This window comes from Panthera onca, chromosome A1 (assembly GCF_046562875.1).
Source record: "Panthera onca isolate mPanOnc1 chromosome A1, mPanOnc1 haplotype 2, whole genome shotgun sequence".
Lineage (NCBI taxonomy): Eukaryota > Metazoa > Chordata > Mammalia > Carnivora > Felidae > Panthera > Panthera onca.
Window position 1 is genome coordinate 51197201 of NC_138339.1, and position 27230 is coordinate 51224430.

Below are 27230 nucleotides of genomic sequence, written 5' to 3' on the forward strand. Positions count from 1 at the left end.
TGTTATGTCATAAAAAAAAATACTCTACTAATTGGAAAACAACCTAAATGTCCATGTATAGACAAGTGAGGAAATTAGCCTGTACGTATCTGTACAGTGGACTTAGATGCAGCAGTTAGAAAGGATGAATTAAATGTGTATACTAATTAAGAACTATCTTCCAAATGAATTGCTCAGAAAAGGGGAAGTGAGTTTCAGAGTGTTGCATATAGTATGGAATGTTACCAAAAAATAAAAAAAATTCCAAGTATTCTTTTTTCTGTGAGTATATATGTATGAAAATATATAGACAAAAAACCTGGAAGGTTATGCACCAAAAAGAGAACAATAGCTTCCTCTGAGGGAAGAGCTTGGAATTAGGGGTGGTGGTCAAAAGGTATGTTTTTAATTTTTACAAAGAAAAAGCATTCATTTACTATGTGTGTAACTAACAATTTTAAAGCTCTATTGAAACTAAAGTATAAATTAGATCATCTCTGTGGGGGATAAAGAGAAATATAATAAAGAACAAGTTTCATAGAAATAAGAAACTACCTAAGTATAATCAAACTCTTTGTTAATCGAGGTCTCATATTCTCCCAGGGGAAAACAAACGACTTTTAAACTTTGCCCAGCCCTGAAAAAACTCACGGGGCTATTTCCTCTGGTTTCCCTGCTGCAAGAGCTCCAGATCTAAAGTCCCTAACACCCTAGCTCCAACCTGATTAAAAGTTGTTAGTTGGATGACTTCATCTCTGTCACCTGTTATCATCTCTCACTAACCAGATCTATCTAAGTAATGCCTGGAAATCCTTTCATGCTTCCTGTAGCCTGGGTCTCTGCAGAAATGACGGAGGATGCCGCATGTGACCTACGTAGGGGGATTTTTTTTTTTCCAGGGGTTAGGGAAAAGAAGAAATTTCCTTTTCATTTCATTTTCCCCATTTTTTTCAATCTCTTCTTCCCTAGATCATAAGAAAAAATAAAATAAAATGAAAAAGAACCCAATAGAATACTTTCTCATTTTGCAGCTAAAATTCTGTGGTGGTTTTTCTTCTAATCAGTATATTATTACCTGGGTGGCTGACCTCCTACCACAACTGGCTCTCATTTTCATTCATTCTTTCTCTCTGACGCTTGCACCCCAATTTTATTTTTCTGGGTTCTCTCTTCCTTGCACACTGGTAGCTTTTATCAGTGAGGTTCTTCACCCAAGATTTGCCCATGTATTTACATCAACATACACTTTTAATTTACCTTGGTGAACTTCTTAAAGCACACAGGGCCTGTTCCCTCTCAACATTTCAAACAGGGTTTTGGTGGTGGTGGTTTGTTTGTCTGTTGTGACAATACACTTCTAAAGACACCAGTTTCCTTGAGATGCCCCATTTTTTCCAGGGGAGGGCACTGGCAATCTGCTTTCTCTCTAGACACCATGTCCTGGCCTGAGTGTCATGCCCCTGTGTTTTCATTTCTTACATATCTGGCCATAGGCAGGGTCCTGCAGGCTGCTCATTCTTTTAGACACAAATTCCATCTGCCCTGTCTCTTGAAGGATGATCAAAGTAGCACAAGGGCTCTATTAATCAGTCCATAATTGTACAACACACAGAGAATCACTCATGGCCAAAGAAACATCAGAATAATGTTGGGAAAGCTGGTCTATCAACATACCATATTACAATTTTGCCAGTGCCCCAATAAAAGATGATTGTTTGCTCATGATAAATAAATCGGAGGCCTCTAGTGAGTATAAGATTCACAAAGCTTTGCAATTAGCACCCAGGGAGCACAGCCACCATTTGTATGACATGCCAAGCACTGTGCTACATGTCTCCCATACATTGTCTCCTATAACGTTTACAACAACCCCAGGAATGGGAGGAGAGGCTTATTAGTAACCTAATTTTACAGATGTGGAGATTGAAGTTCAGAGATTGAGAGGCTTATAAAGATCACACAGCCAGATTCTATCAAGTACCTACTCTGTGTCAGGCACTTGAAAGCATTGTAGATATAAATTTTTTTTAATGTTTATTTATTTTTTGAGAGAGAGGGAGACAGAGCATGAGCAAGGGAGCAACAGAGAGAGGGAGACACAGAATCCAAAGCAGGCCCCAGGCTCCAAACTCTCAGCACAGAGCCCGATGTGGGACTCAAACTCACTAACCACGAGATGATGACCTGAGCCCAGTCAGACGTTAAGCAATGTAGCTGTAAAAGTGAAGCAGACAAGAAGGTCCCCACCTTCATGATGCTCCAAAGTACACACTTCAGGGGTGTACGTGGGCAAATAGAACATATATAAATGAACCATATGATATCGAGTCATTGTAAGTACCATAGAGGGAATAAAATGAGGGGGTGTGCTAGAGAGGGACAGGGCAGTGACGATCACAAGAAAGCCTGAGAACATTGAGAGGGAGGGCTGCTGAAGGCCGTGGATAGAAAGCTGAGTGACTGACGACAAGGAGCCAGCCCTGCAGGGACCCGGGGGGGTGGGGGGGGGGGGTGCGTTTCAGGCAGAAGGGACAAGAGATGCAGAGGACCTGATGTAAAAATGTGCTTAGCATGGCTGAGCAGAAACAATGGAAGCCAGAATGCTGGGATGAAGAGAGAGAAGAGGAGAGAGGTGACAGGTGACACCTGAAAGAAAGATAGCACGGACATTTCATAAGGCCCTGTAGGTCATGATAAAGATCTCAGAGTTCTCACTATGTGCAAAAGAAAGTCACGGAAGGGTTTTGGAAAGGGAAATAATATAATCAGGTTTATGTTTTTTAAAGATTTCTGTGGATAAACAGAAAATGCATTGTAGAGGCTCAAGAATGGCTGTGGGGAGCCCACTGGGGAGGCTGTCGCAGCGGTCAAGGAGAGAGAGGTGAAAGCTGCTTGGGACTGTGCTCTGTTCTTACATGTAAAAACCTAGACTATCTAGAAACAAGTGTCATCCAGAATTTCTAGACAATTCTCCATCGTCCGCAATACGTTGACTTGAGACATCTTTAGGCCTCGTGTGCCAAGGGCGTGCCACTTACTTTTCTTTTAATTTTTGTAGCCAAGTGTGATGTGACGTGCACACGGTAAAGACCAGTCAAAAGGGCAACACCCTATCTGCTTTCACAAAGTGACCGCATGCCTGTAAGCAGCACCCAAGACAAGAAAGAAAAGATAATTCACACCCGGAAGCTCCCCGCAAGCCCCCTTCCAGTCAGTCGCTGCCAATCCAAGTGTGTTTTGCCAGAATGACATTTTATACATCAATTTTCTCAGCCTTGCTTAACCAACGACCCCTTTTTCTAAACTGAAAGTCACATGCCCTCTACAGCTGGAAATTCATATACCATCAGCCAAGATTTGCACTTTGTATTTTGTGTTGTGTGTTATGAAAACAACAGGGTTTCACACACAAAAAATTATAGTGTAATATTGAATATGCTTTTTTCAAATTTGACATAAATTCCCAATCCCACATTCTGTTAATCCCCCACTTAAGAATCACATAGTTCAAGTTCTGGAAAGACTGCAAGTTGCCTTGGGGCGCCTGGGCGGCTCAGTCGGTTAAGCATCGACTTCCGCTCAGGTCATGATCTCATGGTTCATGGGCCCGAGCCCCGCATCGGGCTCTGTGCTGTCAGCTCGGAGCCTGGAACCTGCCTCGGATTCTGTGTCTCCCTCTCTCTCGGCCTTCCCCCGCCCCCACACTCTGTCTCTCTCTGTCTCAAAAATAAATAAAAAACATTAATTAAAAAAAATTTTTTTTAAAGGACTGCAAGTTGCCTTGTCAAAAAGAACAGTCTGGACATCCAGGAGCACAGACAGTAGACCTAGGATATAGAATGAAGACATGATTTCAGGGCTGTGTTCAGGAGATGAGACACCGACAGAGAACTAATATTTACTGATTTTACTCATTTTGTCTCTGGCACTGAGCGAGGTATTTCAATGTGTTATCTTATTTAACTTTCGCACCCCTTTGAGGACGGGATCATTGTCTCCATTGTATGAATAAGAAAATCAAGGCTTAGAAAAGTAAAACAATTGGCCCAAGTTCTCAGGGCTTGTAAGTGACAAGAGCTGGGCTTGGAACCAGTTACTTCTGTTCCTGTATTCCACACTCATTTTACTCAACCCCGGCAGCTTCTCTCTTGCTTTTCTTCCTTTGATCTGTACGAAATAAATTGAAAATGCTGGTCTCAACACTCGGTTGCTGCAATAAGCCTCATTTCTTCTAATGATTTCCTTTTTCCATTCCTTTTTAATACATTGACTTTCAAATTAACAGTGAAGCTATTCGTAAATGAAATGGGAACCCTGGCTATTACTTTGCTTCTTTCCAGAAAGCAAGGGCTCTTTAAGCCTGATCAAGTTTAATGCTTGCTGTAAACCCAGGAAAGAAATGAATGAGCATAATGTAAATCGCCCAGCCCAGAGTCTGCCCACGCAAAGGACATGGGAGCCACACAGCGTCACCATATCATCCATTATTGAATAAGGGAGCCAACAATTAACAAAGCAATCTAGATTAACCATGTTAACATCTCTGGGAGAGCGATTCATGTTCTTTGGCTTTCTGGAAGCTCTCCCAAGCTCAAGCTGTCCCTGAGTTCTTAGGCTTTGCGTCATGAAGGGAATTGATCTGATCAATTTACATTGCTGCTGCCTAATTAGTAAGCATGGCCACACTTGCCCATCAGTTTCACAGAGATTAAACTTGGGACCCTGACTGCAGACTAATTTTCGTAGCTGAAAGTCACTGTACCTTTCATCTTCAATCCATACCAAGTTCCCCAGAGTTAATCATAACAGGACTTGAGCCCAGAGCCAGAGGCAGGTTTTCAAAGCCCAGAGAGCTGGGCCTATGGGCTGCTGCACGACAAGGCAGGTTGCTTGGAGAAAGATGCTAGGGTTAGGAACCCCTGCTTTCCTGCTTGCACCAAGGGTCCTCCTTCACAAAGCATGCTCACCCCCGCCCTGTCGTTTGAGTTGCCCCTACCTCAAGAAGGAAAGAAGGTACAACTTTCATTTCAGACAAGAAGAAAGGAAACTTCACACATATGGTTCCTTAAGGTCACAGAGTTCCTCAACTCAGATTAGTCATCCTTTTTTTAAAGGTAACTTTTATGGGGGAGCCTGGGTGGCTCAGTCCATTGAGCGTCCGACTTCGGCTCAGGTCATGATCTCATGGTCTGTGAGTTTGAGACCCGTGTCAGGCTCTGTGCTGACAGCTCAGAGCCTGGAGCCTGCTTCGGATTCTGTGTCTCCTTCTCTCTCTGCCCATCCCCTGCTTATGCTCTGTCTCTCTCTGTCTCTAAAAAATAAATAAATAGATGTAAAAAAAAATTTTTTTTAAAGGTAACTTTTATTGAGGTTAGTTTTGTCCTTATCACAAGAAGCTATAATGCTTGTTGGAGAAAAGTTAGAAAACATAAAAAAACAAAAAGTCAATAAAAGCCACCCTTCAGGGGCTCCTGGGTGGCTCAGTGGGCTAAGCATCTGACTTTTAATTTTGGCTCAGGTCATGATCTCACGGTTCGTGGGTTCAAGCCCCACATCAGGCTCGGTGCTGGTGGCATGGAGCCTGCTTCAGATTCTCTCTCCCCTTCTCTCTCTCTCTCTGCTCCCCCCACCCTCTCTCTCTCTCTCTCTCCCTCTCTCTCTCTCTCTCTCAAAAATAAATAAAAACATTAAACATTTTTTTTAAAAGCCACCCTTCAAACATAATCATTGAAATATTTAATGCAATGAGCACTGGGTGTTGTATGGAAACCAATTTGACAATAAATTATATTTAATATTAAAAAAAGAAATATTTAATGCATATTTATTCAGCCACTTTTCTACAGGATGGCATGTCACATACTATTTTGTAACCTCCTTTGTCTTTTCACATATCATGAACATTTTTACAATGATATTCACTATCTTTAACAGTCAAGTTGTATGGGTCATGAAACTAGTCACGTTGGATATTTGGGGTTGTCTCTAATTTTCAGTTATGATAAATAATGTGACAATAAAATCCTGTATCCAAATAATAATCACTGACATTTATTGTGTCTCAGGCATCGTACTAAGGGTTTTGCGTGTATTATGATCTAGATGGATACATAACATTACCTCCATTTTACAGATGAGGAAACTGAGGTCTAGAGAGGTTAAGTAACTTGCCGACAGTGACATAGATAATGACCCCAGAGTCAGCCCCCTTACCTTCTAGAATTGTAATTTCAGGGTAACCAAATACATAAAATTACAAGGTCTCTGAGTCCTAGGACCCAACTGCCCTCCGGCAAGCATATCCCAGTTAACACTCCCACCATCAGGGTCTGAATTCCCATCCACTTGCATCCCATCCACCAATGCAGGGCACCATTAACCTTTACCGTTCATTAGAGAAATGAAGCCCAGACTTCCCTCTTCGAAGCATGCATGCCACCTAATTCCTGATCGATTTTCTTTAAATCAATGGTTCTTACCCTGTTTTGGGCACATGGAACCCTTTGAGTATCTGACAGAATCTATGAAGCAGCTACACAGAAAATGCCCATGTGCTCATCAAATAACCACTGATTTTACAGGGATGCGCAGACACAGTTAAGCAGTGCTCTGCTTGCTAGAGGCTTGATGCATCAGCAGCATTGAAACTAAAACTAACCACAGCACGAATAGACCCAGTCAAATGCTGGCTTGGCCAGATTGTTCTTTTTAGCAATCCCGCAGAATACAGAACCAGATCAGAAGAGGCGGAAATAAAATGCCCGGGCACTACGATGGTGCATTTGACATGTCGGGGCGGGGGCAGGTAGGGAGGTCAAGACTCTCTCCTGAGGTCATGCTGTTCTCCGCCAAAGCAGCAAGACCTCAGAGCAGGTGGACCGGCCAGCACCGGGCTGCTTTCACCACACACTTCGGCAGCCTCCAAACAATAAAGGAGGGATCATCCTGCCAAATGCGCTTCTTTACACGCTGGTGTTTTTCATGCTCTCTCCTCACATCCTGCCCCTCTGTGGTTTGGAAAGCTTCGTCCCAGATCAGTCAAACCTCCACCAACCCTACCCACCCGCTCCTGTCACAGGCAGTGGATTAGGACAAGAGGGGAGGGGACATGAACGCCCAGGCCTCACCCATCCATCTGCTGTGAATGCCACTTTGCCAGGCAGATTTTTCTAGGAGCCCTCCTTGGCCTGAGCACATGTTTCTGGAAGTAATGGGACCGTTTTTCACAATGATCCATTGAAGTTCAGTGACATATTCAGACTTGGAAAGGGAACATCCGGTCCCAGCCTGCAGGGAAGGAACTGGACAGAGGAATAAGCACCCTTAAGTGAATTGCCCTTTTGGGTGACCCGGTGGAAAATTTAGCTCCACCTGGATGGACAGGTGGGACTGCCAGACCACAGAGAATGCAGGCAGCTCCTAGAGCTGACACCTGAACTGCCTCAGGATTGCCACCCAGCCACAGCCGGCTTTGGGGTCTCATTTTGCACAAGACCACCACATCTTTGTCAGAAATACATGACAGAAAAGGGGGCTGTTCTGCCCTTTATGGCCTTGGCTTCATTCCATCTTTTGGTCTCTATTTATTTATTTTTCTCCTCCTATGAAAATGTTGCCCTATTCTCTCCCTTTGGCTCCTAGCGTTGACCCTTCTTTTTAAAAAAAAATTTTTTTTAATGTTTATTTATTTTCGACAGAGAGAGAGACAGAGCATGAGCAGGGGAGGGGCAGAGAGAGAGGGAGACACAGAATCTGAAGCAGGCTCCAGGCTCTGAGCTGTCAGCACAGAGCCCGACGTGGGGCTCGAACTCAACAGACCTCGAGATCATGACCTGAGCCGATGTCAGATGCTCAACCGACTGAGCCACCCAGGCGCTCCTGGCATTGCTCCTTCTGCAGATGATAGAAGAGTCTATGGTTTAAACAGCCCTTTTCCCCCCACCTTCTCAGGTCCCTGGGACTTACTTTTTACAAAGCCAGGAAATGACAGAAGGATGACTTTTCAATTCTAAATAATCACAGTTCCTCCCGGATTTGGCAGAGAAGATGAGTCATCTGAAAACTAGTATATTCACACCCAAACATGGGTCTTCTGCCCCACCCCCACACACACGCACCCATACCCCATGCTCCCCTGTGGAATCTGCTCCACTTTTTCTTTCAGTCCTTGGATTTTTGGTGGCTTGCCTCACAAAGTCCAAACAGCAGACAAGGGGAAAGCAAGAACTCATGGGTTGTAATAAAACTCTACTGTCTAATAGCTCTGTGACTCTGAGCAAGTTACTTCTCTTCCAAGCCTCAGTTTCAACACCTGTAAAATGGGGACAATCACTGTATGTCCCACACTGAATCGTTTTGGGTATTGAATGAAATAATGCACATCAGGGGATAGATACAGAGCTTGCGACCTACAAGCTCTCAGTAGGTGGCACCTGCCATTGTCATTGTTGTGGTTAAATTCAGATCACCACCACCTTCTGTGTTTTCTTTGGAACCATTGTAAAGACTGAGTCCGTTTCTAACCATCGTGAGAGTCAGCATGCATTTTCTATCTTCCTTGTGATCAGGACGCCGTGTAGGAAGTCAGGCCTCCTCTCAAAGACTGAATAACCTTAAGTTACAAGCTCTCTAAAACACACTTGCTCTGTTGCCTTTAAACCTCATTGCACCCTTCCCACAAAGTATATATATATATACTCCCCTGTCCTCCCAGCTCCTGTCTCCTCAAAACACGTGAGGAAGGAATCGTTTTGCAGGAAAGTTCTCTGAAAGCAGCGAAGTCAAATAACACCTCCTTCCCAAACTATCACCCACCCACATCTCTCTGTCCCTGCGTGTAACCAGCACCTCCTGGTTTTCTTCCAGGCACCTTCACACCGAATGTTCCAGGGAAATAACAAGTCTCCAGTTTGTGGGAATCCGCGCTGAGGTAGCAGAAAGATCAGTTGCTCTGGTGTCAGTCCTGGAACTGAATCTTGTCTCCACCGCTCTGTAATCTTGAGCAATTTCCTCAGTCACTCTAAGCCATAGTTTTTTTATCCACAAAATGGGCATAGTAATTGTATTCACCTCATAGGCTTGTGGGGACTGAATAAAATAATCGTTGGAATTGCCTTGCTTCCCCAGTCAGTGCTAATCTCCTGGATTAAATTCTCAACTGGTTCCAGGCACTTGGGAAGTGTTCAGTAAAGACTTGCTACAAAGTGGAGCAAAGCAGGAGCAATAATCTAAAAACCTACATCAAACCGAACGGAGCATTTATTTACATGGGAAGAGATGGAAGACATCGTATTTCTGAAAATCTAGAATTTCTGTGAGGAAAGGAACTGTCTTTGGGAAAATGTCTTAATTAGAGCCGAAGGTGGAAAGTGAAACCCATCTCCCCAGTCACTGTCCCCAACTGAACCCTCCCCGCTGAGGCCAGAGCAACCGGAAGAGAGAAGAGAAATGCTAAATGCTCGCCTTAAACAAGAAAGAAAGAAAAGAAAAAGCAAAGAATTTGGAACTCTTGGAGTAACCTGGGAGGAGAGGGGCTGAGACAGGAGGGGCCAAGGAGGGGAGCGGGGAGCCCAGCATTAAGCAGGGCTTCAAATGCTTGGTGTGTTGGTATGGGTGATTTTTGTCTTGTGGGATCATTGCCTTAAGGTGGTATATGCAGAACGGGCTGTCAAAGGAAATGGAGCCCAAGAAGTAGGAGAGGAATGAATGAAGTTAGTCCCCTGTTCCACTCTAGGAAGCCAGAGACTTTAGGGGAGGATTTTGGACTTTCCAAGGTTAAGGAAAAGGGACACTCAAAATAATCCCCCCTAGCTTTCAAAGGGCAGTAAGACTCCCAGCCGACATCTGGGCTACACAAATATAAACAGCACAGGCAGTAGATATTAAACCCACCCAGTCCTGTCTTCATAGCAATTCGCAGAAGACATTCTTATGTGGCCTCAGTAAACCCAGCCAGCTCTCTGTCCTCCAGGTACTTCTACCTGTAAAGTTTCCTAGCAGTAAGGAGCCTTTGAGCCCTGAGAAAGGGCTGGAATTTCAGGGTCATTGTGTGGTGTACCCGTGAACCTAGATCAGGAAGCAAGATAAAGTCCCATTTTGCTAAAATCTCGAGTGGCAGGCCTTCAGCAGCAAAGACTAATCATTTTATTATACTGTATTAATGAGACCAATGATGTGCCTGGCTCCCACAATACACAACGGCAGGAGAGCGTTCTGACAAGAAGACAGGACAGCCCTACAGACAGTGGAGTAGCATCATCACCCACTCTGTGATTGAGAAGCTCTGAAGGCCGCAGGACCCTGCAGGGAGGAGAATGTCCCAGACCAGACAAGTGGAAAGGAGACACAGCGCTATCCATGGGTCCCAGTCCAACCTGACCCTGCAAAACCAGTTTGGAAAGAGGGAAAAGTTTTGATCACCACCAGCCAAAGGACAGAACAGAGAGATGAGTCAGAGAGAGGAAGGCAGGGAAGTCAGCAGACAGCTGCCAAGGGAAGGGATGAAAGCCATCGCACAAGGCCTAATGGCCTGAGTGGCCCACTTCCCCATCTGATTCCCCAAGGCCAGTAATTGTCCCTGATCTCTCATGGAGCCTTTCATCCCAACACACCAAGCCTCTCCGCCAAGCTGCAGGTTCACATGTGCCTCAGAAAGAAGGATCAAGTGTGCATGACCTGTTTGTTCTGGGCTCAAAGACACTCTGGCTGTAGGTATAGATTTGTACCTTCTCCCCCAATTTTCATTCTACCTCTAAAACCAAGTGAACACAAAGCTTAGAATCTGAGAAGGAGGGGGTTAGCTAATGCAACCCCCTCATTTCATACTTAAATGGGAGCCCAGAAAGGTGATGGTCTGGCCTAAAGGTCTGCCAGCTACTTGCCCTATGTTGGCTCTTTTTCTCCTATAGGCTAAACCTTTCTCTCTCTCTCTCTCTCTCCCTCCCTCTCTCTCCTCTTTCCCTCTCAATTTCTCTTGCTTTCTCTCTTTCATTACAAAAGCAATGTTTGTTCATTGCAAAAATAATTTTAAATACACAGTGAAAGTCTTCCCATAAACCCATCCTTCAGAAATATAACCACTAAGAACAATTTGGTATGTATTCACCCAGATTGTTTTTTCTGTGAGCATGCTAATACACACTCACAACACACACACACACACACACACACACACACACACCATTTCTTTATTAAAAATCAGATCAGATCATAGAGGTACCTGGCTGGCTCAGTTAATTAAGTGTCTGACTTTGGCTCAGCTCATGATCTCATGGTTCAGGAGTTTGAGCCCCACATCAGACTCTGTGCTGATAGTGCAGAGCCTGCTTGGGATTCTCTCTCTCTCCCTTTCTCTCTGCTCCTCCCCCACTCACTCAAGCTCTCTCCAAAATAAAATAAAGTAAACTTAAAAAAAAAAAATCAGACCGGGGTGCCTGGGTGGCTCAGTAGGTTTAACGTCCAACTTGGGCTCAGGTTATGATCTCACACTTCGTGAGTTCAAGCCCCGCATCCAGCTCTGTGCTGACAGCTCAGAGCCTGGAGCCTGCTTCAGATTCTGCGTCTCCCTCTCTCTCTGCCCTTCCCTGGCTTGCGCTCATTCGCGCTGTCTCTCTCTTTCTCTCTCAAAAATAAACATATTTTTTTTAATTTTATTTAAAAAATCAGACCATAGTAGACACTGTCTCCTGAAATTTGATTTTTTTTTCTAGTTAATTCTGTCATGGATATCATTCCGTGTAGACTTAGCTTATCATTTTAACAATGTATGATTTTTCATTGTGTGATGATACATGGCTTATTCCCCAACCCCTATTGTTAGAAATTTAGATAATTTCCAATATGGGGGAACTTTACCACAGTTCTTTATACTTTTATTTTTCCTCCCTTTTAAGAGTTCTTCTGTAGGATAAATTCCTGGACATTGGAGTACTTAGTTCAAAAGCTATGCTCATTTTAGTTTTATTAGATAATGCCAATTTCCCACCCCAAGTCTACACTCTCACCCAGAATATACGAAAATGTCTGCTTTCCCACACCTTTGCCAAATTGAGCATAAGCAATATCTTAAATTTATTCCAAACTAATAGACCTGAAATATTTTGCTGCTGTTTAATTTACATTATTTATTTTGTGAAGGAGTTTTACTATGTTTTCATTAATTCACTGGCTGTCTGCTGTACTTATTCTTGTTATTTGCTTATCTGTAACGATTTGCTTTGTTTTCTATTGAGTTGTTTTTTTCATGATTGATTTGAAAGAGAGGGTTAGAAATATTATTCCTTTTACTGCCATTTGAATTACAAATGTTTCTCTCAGTTCTTCCCTTAGCTTTGTTCTCAAAGTTTGCAACCTTATAGAAATGTCTAGGCAGACTCATCAATGCTTTTCTTTGCAGATCCTGGGTTTGTGTCATCCTTAAAAAGTTCTTTCTTATTTCAAAATAATAAAAATATTTACTTGCATCTTCTAATATTTTAATAATTTTTATACTTAAAATCTTGGATCTAGCCGGGTTTATTTTGATGTAAGGATCTAGCTTTATTTGTCTCTAACTAGCTAGCCTTGTATCCCAATACTGCCTATACAAGCATCTCTTCTTTCCCATAAACATTGAAATGGCATATAAAATTCTCATGGACACTTGGCTCCTTTTCCAAACTGTATCATTGCATTGATCTATCTGCCTTTTCTTGCACTTCCTGCCCTAGGATTTATTAAATTACTGTGGTTTTATGATAGGTTTTAATATCTGTAGGAGTGGGTTTACCCATCATCCCAATACCATCATTCTTTATTTATTTCAAGTGACTTGGCTATTTTTGCATGGTTATTCTTACACATTCCATATGCTTCTATATATTTGGATCATTTAATACCCCCCCAAAACAAACAAGCAAACAAAAAACCATCCTGTTGGCATTTTAATGAAGTTGTCTTCAATTTACAGATTAATTTGGGGAGAACTGAAGTTATCATCAAAAGAGATTTCCTGTACTAAAGCAAGCTATGTCTCCCCATTTATACATGTCTCGTTTTTACTCCCCTTTATAAAGCTTTATGGCTTCCTTCATATAGATCCCCTAACACTCAGTTTCTAAAAGTGCTCTTCAGGGAAACTGCTCTTTCCTGCGAGGTCAAAGCATGGATCACATTCAGTCTGGCATCAAAGGTGGCTTCTTAAGTGCTGTGGAAACCACACCACCCCATCTGCTCTCAACTCCGGGCCTAAACCAGGAGGTAGCTTCCCTTCTGGAAGATGTAATGTGCCAATCAAGTAATCAGTGGGTAAGCCCTGTACTAGAAGTATAGGACACAGACCCCATCTTCAAGGAGCTTTGGCTCTGCCTAAGGAGACAAGAGGCACATCCCTTAAGAATGGCATTCTCTACTAAGCTATGTGTTGCAGACTCTGTTCTAATGGGAAGTAAACAGGAGGCCTGGAGCAGTCAGGGAAGATTCCAGGAAGGAGATGGGAACTCAACTGGGTATTGGCATGTGGTTACCATTTAAATAAAGAAAAGGAAGGAAGCAAGGTATAAGCAAGGGAATCACCCTATAATCACTTACTCAGCACTTGCTATGAATCTGAAACTGGCCTAAGCATATGAAGAGGAGATTATGTGCCCAACAAATGTCTTTACACATTCACTATAAGCAAGCTCAGCGTTAGGTGCTAGAGAAACCAAGATGAGAAGGATTGACCCTCGCCTCAAGAATCTTGTAAATAAGGGAGACAGACTCTCAGCTAAGTCCAACAACTGTTATGATAGAAATCTGTGGAGTGAAAAGCAAACACTCTTAATCTAGTGATTGTGCACCTCCTGGGTGCTCATGGATGGGATTCAGTGGGCCTGTGAGCCCCTCAAATTATATGGTGCTAAGTTACCTGCATAACCAGCATCGGCAGGTGACAAACCACTTGGGTAGAGTGACACAAAACTCTTGGTTGCTAGATCCTGGAGTCTTAATGGCTAAATAAAATATACATAAAGACACCATTACAATAACAAGTAAACAATTCTAGACTTCCCCCACCCCAGAAGTGTAAGTGTTCTAAGAGTCCAGAGGCAATACTGTCTTGTGGAAACAGCCCAGCTTTGGGACCAGGCAGATTTGGGTTTGAATCCCAGCTCTACCATTTAATGGCTGTGGTGACACTGGGTGTGTTCTGTACCCTCAGAGACTTGATTTCCACATCTGTAATTGAGAATTGAAAATTAGAGAACCCACCTCTCCCTCCTACCTATTGTGAGGGTGAAATGAGGGAAGGTGTACAGGTCTCCTGGATCTTAGCAGGTCTTCATGGACTGCTCATTCCCTCCGCTTGCTTTCACACTTCTAAGGAAGCCATGCAGTGGGAGGCTGTGGTTGTGTGTCAGAGGATTCTGAGGGAGGCTTGGAAAGGATAGAGAGGAGAGGGGGACAGTGAAAGGCATCTCAGACCAGTGGACAGTGTGAATAAGGGGAAAGAAGCCAGAAAAGTGAAGTCATGTTGTGAAGATTCAGTCCATTGCAGCCCACTTGAGAAGGTCTTAAATTCCAGCCTAAGCAGTTTGAACTTTATCCTGTAAACCATAGGAGTCGCTGGAAGGTTTGGGGCAAGACTGTCAACGCCATGGTGAGGTGGCTCTCAGCCCAGCCTCTGCTCATCCATAAATCCCAAGATACCTAGGAAAACAATTTTAAAAATAAAATTGTAACAGGAGCTAAGGCAACGCTTTCCACCTCGGGATCTTGTTAAAAGCGGATTCTGACTCACTGGCTCACCGAGGTTCTGCATTTCTAACATGAACCCAGGTGATACGGATGGTGTTTATCCATAAACCTCATTTTGAGTAGCCAGGGCTAACACATTTCAGTTTTCCTATAACACATGTTGGCTGAGTGCCTGTCATGGTCAGGCACAGTTCTAGGCCTTGGGGGAAAAGAAAAAATCAGACATGAACTCTCTTTTCTAGAAGCTCACAGTCTAATCAGAGGAGACGAGTAATTCAAGGTAGGAAGTGATAAATGCCATATTTTAGGTTCATAGAAAGTGCTTTGACAAATCGGCAAAGAGAGATTGTTCCCAGTTGAGGGAGAAATTGCCTGGTGCTTAAGGAACTGAATAGAAGCTTCTTTTTTATTATTATTATTATTATTATTATTATTAAACAATTTGAGTAAGAACCCAGACTTCAAAGTTGGATTTTAATCCTTACCAGACACATGATTTTGTTAATCTCTTAAACCTCAGTTGCTTCATCTGTAAAATAAATGAGATACAGTAACAGCAGGGCTGCTGGAGGATTGCACCAAGTGTTTGTAAACATAGTACCTAATAACTGGTTCTTAGGTTACTGTAAATGGGGGCTCTGGTGACTATCATTGTTCTCATCATTTGCTTTAAAACTTAACATGTCTAGTGGCCCCGAAGATATCGTATTTGTTGGACAATTTCATGAACTCATTCCAGGGTTAAGTGTCCAGTGAAAATGGAAAAACCTCAAAGGGAATTTCCACATCCAAGGAAACCTCCTTTATAAAATTGGTGCTGAAAGAATTAGCAACTATTTCAAATGTTTCAAGTTTTTATTGAGCCAAACTGTTTCAGCTGGGGAGACGCAGCTTGGCCATAGGTGTAGCTAAAAGCTCCTAAAAAGAGCCATGTTGAAAAGGAGTTCCACTCTATTTACAAGCTGATCAAAATGGTTTTACCACCCACTGGCTCCCCTGAGGTCATCCGCTTGTCTGATGCTCACTGTGAAATAAGTCAAATCAAACCTCTAATCCTCGAGTCTCAGAATGTCAGTGCCCTGGGGGATGTTACAAACCACCTGGCCCCTGGTGGACCCGATACATGCTACATTATGTCCCCATGCCCTGGGGCAGTCTCCGAGGCTGCCGGTTGGTCATTCCTCCAACCACTGTTTAATGATGCCTACGGATGTAGGAATACATACAAAATTAAAAGGGCCCCCTTTTCTGCTCTGCAGTAAGGGAATAAGGGCAGGGCATCCACAGGTATACCAGGAACTAACAGAGGAGGCTGCTGGGCTCAACAACAAAAGATGTCATTTCATACTTCTTTCTTCCTATTACCAGTGGGGGGGCCTTGGGCAAGTGCCTCCTCCACCTGTACCTCCAGTTCTTCATCTGCAAAGTAGGGATAATCCCACTTTGCTCATAGGCTATTACAGGAATTAAATGAAATAGAGCAAGCAAAGTTGGCTGACACGTAATAAGGACCCAATAAACACAGTGTCTTTTGGTTTACTTCTTATTTTTAAAATAATATTCACTGGCTTTTTCCCAATTGCAAAAGTAATTCATGTTTATGGAGAAAATTTTTGGAAAACACCAAAAAACACACAGAGGGAAAATTCACCCGTGAGTCTACCAACAAAGGGTAAACACTGTTGAGGTCTCCTTCCCTGTATAGCCTTCAGTCCTTTATCCACATCCACATGCATCTTTTGTTTCCCCATTTGCTGTACTGGTGGTGACTGACAGCTTCTGTGAGAGGCAGCCTGGGTTCAAATTCTAATTCTATCACCCACTAGCTCTGAGACATCCAGCAATTTACCTTCCGTTCTCCTGAGCGTAGTAATCACGGCCTCCAGGCGGGGAGCATGCAGGTTGGCCACCGTCAGAGTGCTGCAGACTACCCTGTGGAATGGCGCCCCCTAGCGCTGCGCCCGGCACAGTCATGCCGAGCTGCCTTCGGAACAGAGCCGGTTGAAGGCAAGGGAAGGTCAAAACATTTACCCAGTGATTGGCGCAGAGTTAAGAGCTTGTCAAACGGTAGATACTCTTCTACAAACGCACCCCGTGGTTTTGAAGACTGGAGGTTCCCAGAGGGTTGAGACCTTGTGTTCACTGTTCAGTTTTGTTGAATAGCACTTTAAGGACCACTGGGACCACATCCAGCCAAGAAATGCTTCTCCCTGAGCTGATCCCGCTCAGCCTTAGCTTTTGATCCTTACACTCCACAACCCCTCTACGTGGCCCTTGTAGCGTGGCTGGGCTCACTGAACTGTCTGCTTACCGCTCTGCCCCTCCCCCTCGGGTTCCAGCTCCTACCCTCCCCACCTGGGTGGAAGTGTTCAGAAGTGTTGTCCCATTGGATCTGCTTAAAAGGCCTCAGTGGGAGGCCACCAAGAGGCTTTAGAGTAGAGCCGCAGGGTTTCCCAGGGCGGCTCTTAGACTGCTGCTCAAATTAACTATGGATTTGAGTTGGTGTGCAAGACAGCTTGGCAGGACAGCTAGAGATGGCCCAGGAAACTCTGAATCACATACTCATTCAGTCCATCATGGAGCAAATTTTAGTTAGCACCTACCATGTGCCCGGCGCTGGGTTCTCCCATGAGAAAGTTGTTCCTTCAAGCCTTTAGATTCCTCAAAGGGGAATTCCTCTCAGTTTAGCAAGTAGTTAATACCCCACAACCCCCGCCAATCTCCCTTTTTGAAAAAGAGAGCATGCCTCAGGCCCACCACTGTCTGGAGCGATCCAGAGATACTAATATCATTTTCTTTTCACCTTCTGTTCCCCTACCATGACATTTTCTTTATAACAGATTTGAAAATAATGATAAAAAGCTTCCTAAGAAAGTTTAAGTTGAGACACCAAAAGTGAGTTGATCTAGAGAAAAGCATTAATCAGCCGGTGGTCCAGGCAATTGAGTAACTGATGCTTGGGAGCCCTAGACTTGGGATGGTGAGCCTTAACCTTTTCACGGCTGCTGATGCCTTCAAGCCCATGACGACAGCTATGGGTCCTCCCCCAGAACAATGTGTACAATTTCCGCATGTTCGAGAACCACGTGGCGCCCACCCTTGGGCCTGCATTGGAAAGAGCAGTAGGGTGGGCGGTCCCACATCAGCACAGTAGATCCTGTCCTCTCTGTCACCCTCCCCATCTTTGCATGCTGGTACTGGCAGTAACCACAGCATCAGCATTGGCAATGGCAGTTGTGTTTGAAGCGGTCGGAACAGCTGTACTTACTGGGTACTCTCAACACGCCAGGCACTTGCCAAGCCTAAGTTCATCTCCTCCGCACAGAAAAGAACTATCACCATCCCCGTTTTCCAGGAAACTGGGCCTCGCCGAGCTCAAGGAGCTCAGCTGGGAAGCCAGAGTCAGCACCTGAACCCAGATCTACTTATGTCTGCACTGGTCCTTAACGCCTGACCTCCACAGCCTCCACAAATGTTTGTTGAATCAAATGAATTACACTTGAGCAGGTCCTGGCAGTCGTTCTGCTCGTCACCAGCTGAGTGACCTTGAACAAGTCACTCACCCTCTCTGAGCCTCCGCGAAGGAAGGTTTCCTGGCCCTGTCAGGCCGTGATCATGATGGTAAAATGCAGGGCAAGGCGCACCACACCATTTCATGAGCAAGAGAAGGGGAGCCAGGCTCGGAGGCACGTCCCACAAGCTGGTGGCCACGTCGTAGAGACTGGCACCACCCTGACCTGAAGCAGAAAGAGCAGGCTTCCAGGAACCCACATCTCCTGTTGATATTCCCTTTCCCTCTCCTCATGGCTTTGTTGGCCCCCAAGGTCTGTTTGGATATCCCGGTCCTGATCCTTTTTTAAGCCAACGAGGCTCAGTGCCTTCCCTATTACAACTTCTTGGCTGTAACAGGGCCCGCCTGGGTAGCAAACAAGACCCCTCAGCCCTGTAGCTTCTGTGCAGCTGGGGGGAGGGGAGGAGGGAGCAGCAGAAATATGCTTGGAATCAGAGAGACCCGCCGTCCAGTCCTTGACCCACACTGCCCCTCAGTGGTAAGTCCAGAGAAGAGGGCACATCCCAGCAAGGCTGAGCAGGGCTTCCAACCCCAGCTTCAACAAGACTCTGAATTTTAAGGCTGGAGAGAACCCAAATGAAACCACTCCCCTAAAGGAGGGAAACTGAGGTTCAGAAAAGGAAAGCAGCCTACTCAGAATGAAATATCTAGTTACCAAACACTGGTCTCACACATAGACTTTCTGTAATTAGATTTCCAGTCCAATCAGTGATTGACAGGAATAAGAATTATTTGGTTAATTAGCATTAATGCAAAGTTGACTGGGTGGCAGGTTCCTGGTACCCTGAGTGCTAAAAAGGACTTGACATGTTTTATCTTCTTAGTTCTCAAAATAACCCAGAGGCATGGCACTATTATTAGCCCCATTTTATTGATGAGAAAACTGAGGCTTAGGGACAGTGTGAAACTTGCCCAAGGTCACATGGCTGCTGGGGAGACAGGCTGGATTCTATTCTAAGGAGTCCAATTCTAATAAGGAAAGGGAATCTGTCAGAAGCCACTGAAGGTTTGCTCAGGGTGGGCATGCGATCTACAGTCTTCATGAGGCCAAAATAAAACAGAATGCAAAGGAAACAAGAGGGCAAAGTCATTATTCAGCTTTCAGACAAGCAAAGATTAAAACCTGACCAAACCCAGAGTTGCAGAGATGTAAAGAAACTATCACAATCATATACAGCCAACAGGAAGGTAAATTGGTACAATTAGTTCAGAAGGCAATCTGGCTAGCTTTCAGCACTTAAATGTGGCACTGAGTCAGTGATTCCTCGTGTAGGAGTTTATCCCACAGAAACACTCAAACATGGAAAAAGCAAAATGCATGAGGCTTTTCATTACTACAGTCTGTAACAGACAAAACTTGGAAATCACTACTTGACTATCATTAGAAAAGAGTTAAGCCTGGAGAAAGTTAAACTACTATATATCCAGATGGTAGGATATAATGTCCCGACATGGGGAAATGTCTTAAATATTTTCTAAGTGAGGAAAGAAATTGGGGGAAAGATATGTGTATAACTCCCATTTAAAAAAAAAAAAAAACAATTGAAAAGGATAAAAATAAAAAATAAAACTGTGAGCTCTGGTCCCCTCTACCTGAATGGAGAAGAATTTTCACTTTATAATATGTAGGTTTTTTTTTTTTTTTTGGTAATGTAATTTTTAAAAAATCAGCATAGATCACTTTTTCATTTTACGTAAGTGAGGTTTTTCTAATAGACTATTTTTAGAGCAGTTTTAGGTTCACACCCAAATTGACAACAAGGTATTGAGATTTCCCATACACCTCCTGCCCCCCACATCCACAGGCTCTGCAATTATCAACATCCCCTATCAGAAGGGTACATGCGTTACAATGGATGAGCTTACATTGGCACAACATTTTCACCGAAAGTCCATAGTTTACATTAGGGTTCACTCTTGGTGTTATACATTCTATGGATTTGGACAAATGTATAATGACATGTATCCACCATCATAATGTCATACAGAATAGTTTCACTGCCTTAAAAAACCTCTGTGCTCCCTCTTTTTTTTTTTTTTTCTTTGTAATAAAAATACGCAAATCTGGAGAGGAAAAGAAAAGAAATGAAGAGGTGGTTCTTGCCCAGAAGGAATTTTTTTTAAGATTATTTATTTATTTTGAGAGGGCGGGGGAGGGAGGGGCAGAGATAGAAGGAGAGAGAGAATCCAAGCAGGCTTGGTGCTATCAGCCTGGAGCCCAGTGCGGAGCTCGATCTTACAAACCCTGAGATCATGACCTGAGCTGAAATCAAGAGTCAGATGCTTAACCTATTGAGCCACTCAGGTGCCCCTTGGCAGAAGGAATTTAAAGTCTGGGTGTGGGCGAGGACTCAGTCAGCCCTGGAATGGCTTAACAACATTAACAGGCAAACCATAACAGAATGAGATGTGATTGTATACCTTCTGTGGGGTACAGAATAAAGAAGTCAATCTGAGTTGGGTGAGGTTCATCAGGGAAGAGTTCTTGGAGGAGGCTCATGCCTGTGCCAGGATATAAAGTATTTTTGGAAAATGGCCACTATGTATTATTTTCAAGGTGCCAGACCCTATGTCTAGTATTTTACAGGGATATTTTCATGTATTCAGAATATGGAACAGATACTGTCCCCAATTTATGGATGAGAATATTGAGTCTAAGAGGGCCAACTAACTTTTCTAATGTCAAACAGCCAGTACACACAAAAAAAGTGATTCAAAACCAGGTCTGTGTGATCCCAAGCCCTGTGCTCAGGCCACAGAATCACACTGCCTAAATCAGCAGAAGGATGATGAAAGGCAGCCAAAGAATGGAAGGCAAAGAATGATCTTCTTCTCAGAGGAACAAGTGGTTCAGGGAGTCCAAACTCACAATGTGGCTGTAAATAAATGCAGTGAAAAAAGTCAGCAGCATCCCCTTACTTTTGGCTGAACACTTCTCAGAGCCATAGTCCTTGAAGAGTACTTTGTAAGAAAATAAAGGCAGAGATCCAGCCCATCATTGTCCTTGATACAAGGCTTCCAATATGATGGAGGTGAAGAAGCACCAGACAGAAATGCCACTTGGGTGTAGGGGGACAGAGTGACATTTATGCCTCTATCATAATGCCATGTGTGTTGTGTTGCAATGACCTGTTAACACATCTCTCTCCCCACATGCCTGTGGGCTGCCATGGGGCAGAGACCACACCCCAATTCATCTCTGTATCCCCCTCACCTTGGCCTCATGCCAACATCAGCAGGAGCTCAGTGTTTGTGGAATGAGTGAATGAACAAACAAATGAACAGGTGTATACACATGTAAATAGCAGACACTATCATATGTTGATGTCCTGATGTATAAAATAGGACCGACAATAGTACCTTCATCAAGGGATTATTGTGATAATTAAATGGGCTAATGGTATAAAGAGTTTAGCGCAAGGCCTATACAGAGCGCACACACAATGGAAACAGTGGGTCTGAGGAATATTAGCCATTAGCCTTACTGTTGTTCCGCGTATCCTTTAAAAGAGCCAGTCCCTAAGGATGTGTCCCCATTAAGCCATTTATTGCCTATTTTACTATCATCTTCAATGGGGCTCGCAAGCAAAGCTATGAGTATGTTTTCAGCATGCGTGCTCTCCAGCTCTTCATCCTCCTTACCTTTGCCACGACTGTCTATGCGTCTTCAGCCTCTATCCCGGGTCCTAAGTGTCCTCATTAAGACCGTGTGCCTACATGAAAAGATGCTCAACATCACTCCTCATCAGGGAAATACAAATCAAAACCACACTCAGATACCACCTCATGCCAGTCAGAGTGGCTAAAATGAACAAATCAGGAGACTATAGATGCTGGCAAGGATGTGGAGAAACAGGAACCCTCTTGCACTGTTGGTGGGAATGCAAACTGGTACAGCCGCTCTGGAAAACAGTGTGGAGGTTCCTCAAAAAATTAAAAATAGATCTACCCTATGACCCAGCAATAGCACTGCTAGGAATTTACCCAAGGGATACAGGAGTACTGATGCACAGGGGCACTTGTACCCCAATGTTTATAGCAGCACTCTCAACAATAGCCAAATTATGGAAAGAGCCTAAATGTCCATCAACTGATGAATGGATAAAGAAATTGTGGTTTATATACACAATGGAATACTACGTGGCAATGAGAAAGAATGAAATATGGCCTTTTGTAGCAATGTGGATGGAACTGGAGAGTGTTATGCTAAGTGAAATAAGTCATACAGAGAAAAAACAGATACCGTATGTTTTCACTCCTATGTGGATCCTGAGAAACTTAACAGAAGACCATGGCAGGGAGGGGAAGAAAAAAAAAAAAGGTTAGAGAGGGAGGGAGCCAAAACATAAGAGACTCTTAAAAACTGAGAACAAACTGAGGGTTGATGGTGGGTGGGAGGGAGGGGAGGGTGGGTGATGGGTATTGAGGAGGGCACCTTTTGGGATGAGCACTGGGTGTTGTATGGAAACCAATTTGACAATAAATTTCATATTTAAAAAAAAAAAAGACCACATGCCTACACGTACACACGCTCATCAGCATTTATCCTCTAGGGTAACGTGCAAGGCTTCCAAGCTCTTCTAGGTTTCCCTCTCTCCAAAATCTATTCTCCAGTTTCCCACGTTGTCAAGACCAGTGCCTATCCCCTTCAGACTCAGTGACAGTCTTCCCCGTGGACAGAGACAACTCATTCCATGATGGATACTAGCTGTTCACACGCCATGTATTTGGATTTCAGCTGGGGTCTTCCATACAGTGTCTTAGTCCAAAGGAGTATGTGGGATGGTGGGGTGAAAATCTAATGGTGCTGGCCTTGTCACATATCAGATCACGAGGTGGCGCCCTCTTCTGCCTCATCTGAAGCAAATGCAGAATGTGGCCCACTCCCACATTTCCCCCTGAGTTGGGAAAAGAATCAGTGTAGTGGGGTGCCTGGCTGGCTCAGTCAGTAGAGCACGCGGCTCTTGATCTCAGGGTCATGAGTTTGAGCCCACGTAGGGTATGGAGATTACATCAATAAATAAACTTTTAAAAAAAGAAGAAGAATCAGTGTACCTTGTACATATAATTAGCACTTACATCAAGGACAGCTGGGTAGATTAGTCGGTTGAGCATCCGGACTCTTGATTTCAGGGCTCAGATAACGATCTCAGGGATTGAGGGCCAAGTCAGCCTCTGCGCTGACAGTGCAGAGACTGGGATTGCCTCTCTCTCTCTCCCTCTCCCCCGCCCCCACTCTCTCTTTGTCTCTCTCTCTCTCTCTCTAAAAATAAATAAGTAAACTTTTTAGGGGAACCTGGGTAGCTCAGCCAGTTAAGCATCTGACTCTTGATTTCAGCTCAGGTCATAATCTCATGGTTTCGGGAGTTCAAGCCCTGCATCGGGCTCTGCACTGACAGTGGGGAGCCTCCTTGGGATTCTCTCTCCCTCTCTGCCCTTCGTGCTATCTCTGTCTCTCTCAAAATAAACGAATAAACTTTAAAAAATAGAGCACTTACACCCGGATACAGATAACCCTCTTTCTAAATGTAAACCTTTGCCTGGCTTAGCCCTGCACCAGGAGCCCAGCCGTCTCCCCACCCTTGCCCACCACCACTGCCATCCTTGGCTTGCTAAGCAGAAAACTAGGAGGCTCCCTATAACAATAGGCAAACCTCAAAGAATCAAAAAGGAGAAGTGCTACAAGGGGGAAGCTCAAGTGTAGCCCCAAATCAAAGGATTTCTATCCTGTGGCTTCTATGCCACTGCCCCTTGGCACTTTCGGCCACTCTCTGGGACTCAGTGTTTCCATCTGCAAAAGAGGAGCTTGGATTTGTGATTGCTAAGACACCCCCCACCCCCATTCAGATATTCTAGGAGTGTGTGCTCTTCATTCGCCAAATGGAATCAAAGTTGATCCAGAAGACCAGACCCTTGGGAAGCTCACAGTTTAAACAGAGGAGATAAGACAGGAATATGAAAGTCACTGTACCACCAACTTAGTGGCAGGGTTAGGGAACATAGTTTGAAATAACAAAATGTCCTGTAAAGTAAATTGCATATATCAAAACATTTAAAGATACATATACAACAGAGACAAAAATCTGAAGGTATGTGCACCAAATGTAATTTCTCTGCATTGCAGGGTTATGTGTGCTTTTAAATTTTTTTTTCTTTTTTTCTTTTTTCTTTTTGTATTTTCTCATTTTTCCACCAAGGGTATTATTAATCACCTTTAAAAAACATATTTTGTACTCAAACAGACTTAGTTTGAATCCCAACTATACTACAAACATGCTGTGTAACCTGGGGCAAGTCATTTACCCTCTCCAAGTCTTAGCTGCCTTGCATTTAAAATGGAAATTGTTTTTAATTTAATATGCCATAAAATGTTTTTGGACCTCAAATTCGAGGGATGAGTTAATCATGTTTCTCCATCATAGCACCTCATTGTAAGGCCTCTCTCTTATTTCATTGATTTATTTCCTTTTATTCCCATTTCCCTCTGCCTACCCCCTTAGGCAACCATTTTGTGTTTGACATTTTTTGAAAGTGTTTTTGCAAAATGCATGTGGTGGTTTGGTGTGTTACTTAAATAGTATTACGCTGTAAATCTCAATTCTGTTTCCTACTTTGTTCCTAAAGAGCGATGTTTTTAAGCCTTTGCACATTGCTATATGGACATGCCATTTTTAGGGCCTTATCTACCTGCTGCAATAATCTCTGTGCTGGGCTTCTACCCCAGGCTACCTTTCCATAATTCTCAGTGAGGAACACCTATGTTCTCTCCAGCTGTCTATCACCATAAGCAACACTGCTCTCAGCATTCTTATAGGTGTCCCCTTGTGGACCTGTGTGAAAAGTCTTTGAGATCTATACCCTGCAGAAGAACCGCCAGGTTAAGAGGTATGTGTATATACTTGATGAGACCAAGTGGTGCCAGAATCTTCTCCAGTACAGCTTCACAGCCTGTGCTCCCCACCAGCCAGGCAGAAGGCTCCCCATGTCCCCACACCCCTGCCCACACTTGGCACTCTCTAGTTCCCTGATTTTTGCCACCCTAACAGATACCTTATATCTCTTTGTGGTTTTCATTACTATGCATCCTACTCCCTAATATTTTGAGTACCCTGGCATACGTTAGCCCTCAGGTTTCCCCGCTTTGTAAATTGCCTGTTCACTTGCTGAGCCCACATTTCTACTGGGAATGCTGTTTTTCCTGTTGATTTGCAGGAGTTCCTTATATATTCTAAATACCGATCGCTTGACTGTCTTAGACATTATAAATACCTTCTCCCACCCTTGCCTTGCAGTTTATCTTTCTGAAGTGTTAAGTCATTTTCCTTTCAGCCCTAGATCAAAAAGATCGTTCCTTTACTTTGTCTTTTGAAGTTTTACCTTTCACATTTAGGTCTTTAACACCTCTCGTATTTGCCATGGAGATCAATCGGTGTCAGCTTCAATGCCTCTTGTAGGGCAAAACAATATAGTTAAAGCGCCTAGCACAATGCCCCAAGAGCTGTGCAGTTGCGTGTGGTGATTATTATCACTGGAGTACAAAGTGGTAAGCGATGCCCTGGGATATCTAGAGAAATGGGAGGTTGGGTGCTGGTCAGCTAAACCAGGAAAGATTTTAGGGAGTTTCGGTGCTGGTTAGCTCAACCAGCCCCCCAAAAAGAATGTCGAATTCGCTCACTTGGAGAAGGGAGAGGCGAGCGCTCCAGGCAGAGAAAGGTGGCCTGGGCAAAGCCCTGGCGGCGGGAGCGCTTCCCGGGCGCCGCGTTTAGGCGGAGCCCTCGGAGGAGAGGACCTGACTACTCACAAACTGCTGTCTGTCTTTCTGCCCGTGCCCACCCCACCCCTTCCCCTGCAGGCTCCCTGTTCTCCACCCTGAAGCCCCCCGACGCCGTGTTCAAGGTGGTGTTCTGGCTGGGCTACTTCAACAGCTGCCTCAACCCCATCATCTACCCGTGCTCCAGCAAGGAGTTCAAGCGCGCCTTCGTGCGCATCCTCGGGTGCCAGTGCCGCGGCCGCCGCCGCCGCCGCCGCCGCCGTCGCCTGGGCGGCTGCGCCTACACCTACCGGCCGTGGACGCGCGGCGGCTCGCTGGAGCGCTCGCAGTCGCGCAAGGACTCGCTGGACGACAGCGGCAGCTGCCTGAGCGGCAGCCAGCGGACCCTGCCCTCGGCCTCGCCGAGCCCGGGCTACCTGGGCCGCGGCGCGCCGCCGCCCGTCGAGCTGTGCGCCTTCCCCGAGTGGAAGGCGCCCGGCGCGCTCCTGAGCCTGCCGGCGCCCGAGCCCCCCGGCCGCCGCGGCCGCCACGATTCGGGCCCGCTCTTCACCTTCAAGCTCCTATCGGAGCCCGAGAGCCCCGGGACCGACGGCGGCGCCAGCAACGGCGGCTGCGAGGCGGCGACCGACGTGGCTAACGGGCAGCCGGGCTTCAAAACCAACATGCCCCTGGCGCCCGGGCAGTTCTAGAGCCCCCGGGGGGGTTGGTGGGGAGGAAACCATCGTGGGGGGAGGGCGGGCGGAGGGGGGGAGGGGCGTCGGCGCCCGGAGGCGCGGGCCCCGGGGGAACCGGGGGGAGGGGGGCGGGGAGAGGGGCAGCTGCTTTTCTGGCAGGGGCATGGGTGCCAGGTACAGCGCGGAGAGCTGGGCCGAGCATGCTGAGAGCCTGGGGGACCCGACGCCGGCCGGGATTTCCGTCTCTCTCTCTGTATATATCCAAACGAGTCCCTCTGTACATGTATTTAACCGTGGGTACACGTGCGTGTGTCTGTGCGGTGTCCATGTGGTCTGCATGTGTGCGTGCGTGGGGCCGCCCGTCTGCGGGGGCAGAGCGAGTGTGCGCCCGGGAGGCAGCCGGGGCGTCGTTTGTCTCCGTGACTTCGTACCTCTCAAGCCCCTCCTTGTACTTCACAGAATGATGGCACTTGGGCGGGGTTGCAAACAAATCGGACATTAAAGGTCATTTCTCCTGTGC

At 45.1% G+C, this 27230-nt stretch overlaps 1 protein-coding gene across 1 annotated transcript in view; it reads left to right on the forward strand.

Annotated features, from left to right (window-relative positions):
- The window catches only part of ADRA1B (adrenoceptor alpha 1B), a 52106-nt gene extending 25352 nt beyond the window's left edge, over positions 1-26754 (forward strand). Inside the window, exon 2 of the mRNA XM_060634879.3 lies at positions 26118-26754. Within this exon, the coding sequence (XP_060490862.1) occupies positions 26118-26725 (608 nt within the window). The 3' untranslated portion in view covers positions 26726-26754. The remainder of the gene's footprint in view (positions 1-26117) is intronic.
- The last annotated feature ends 476 nt before the right edge of the window (positions 26755-27230 follow it).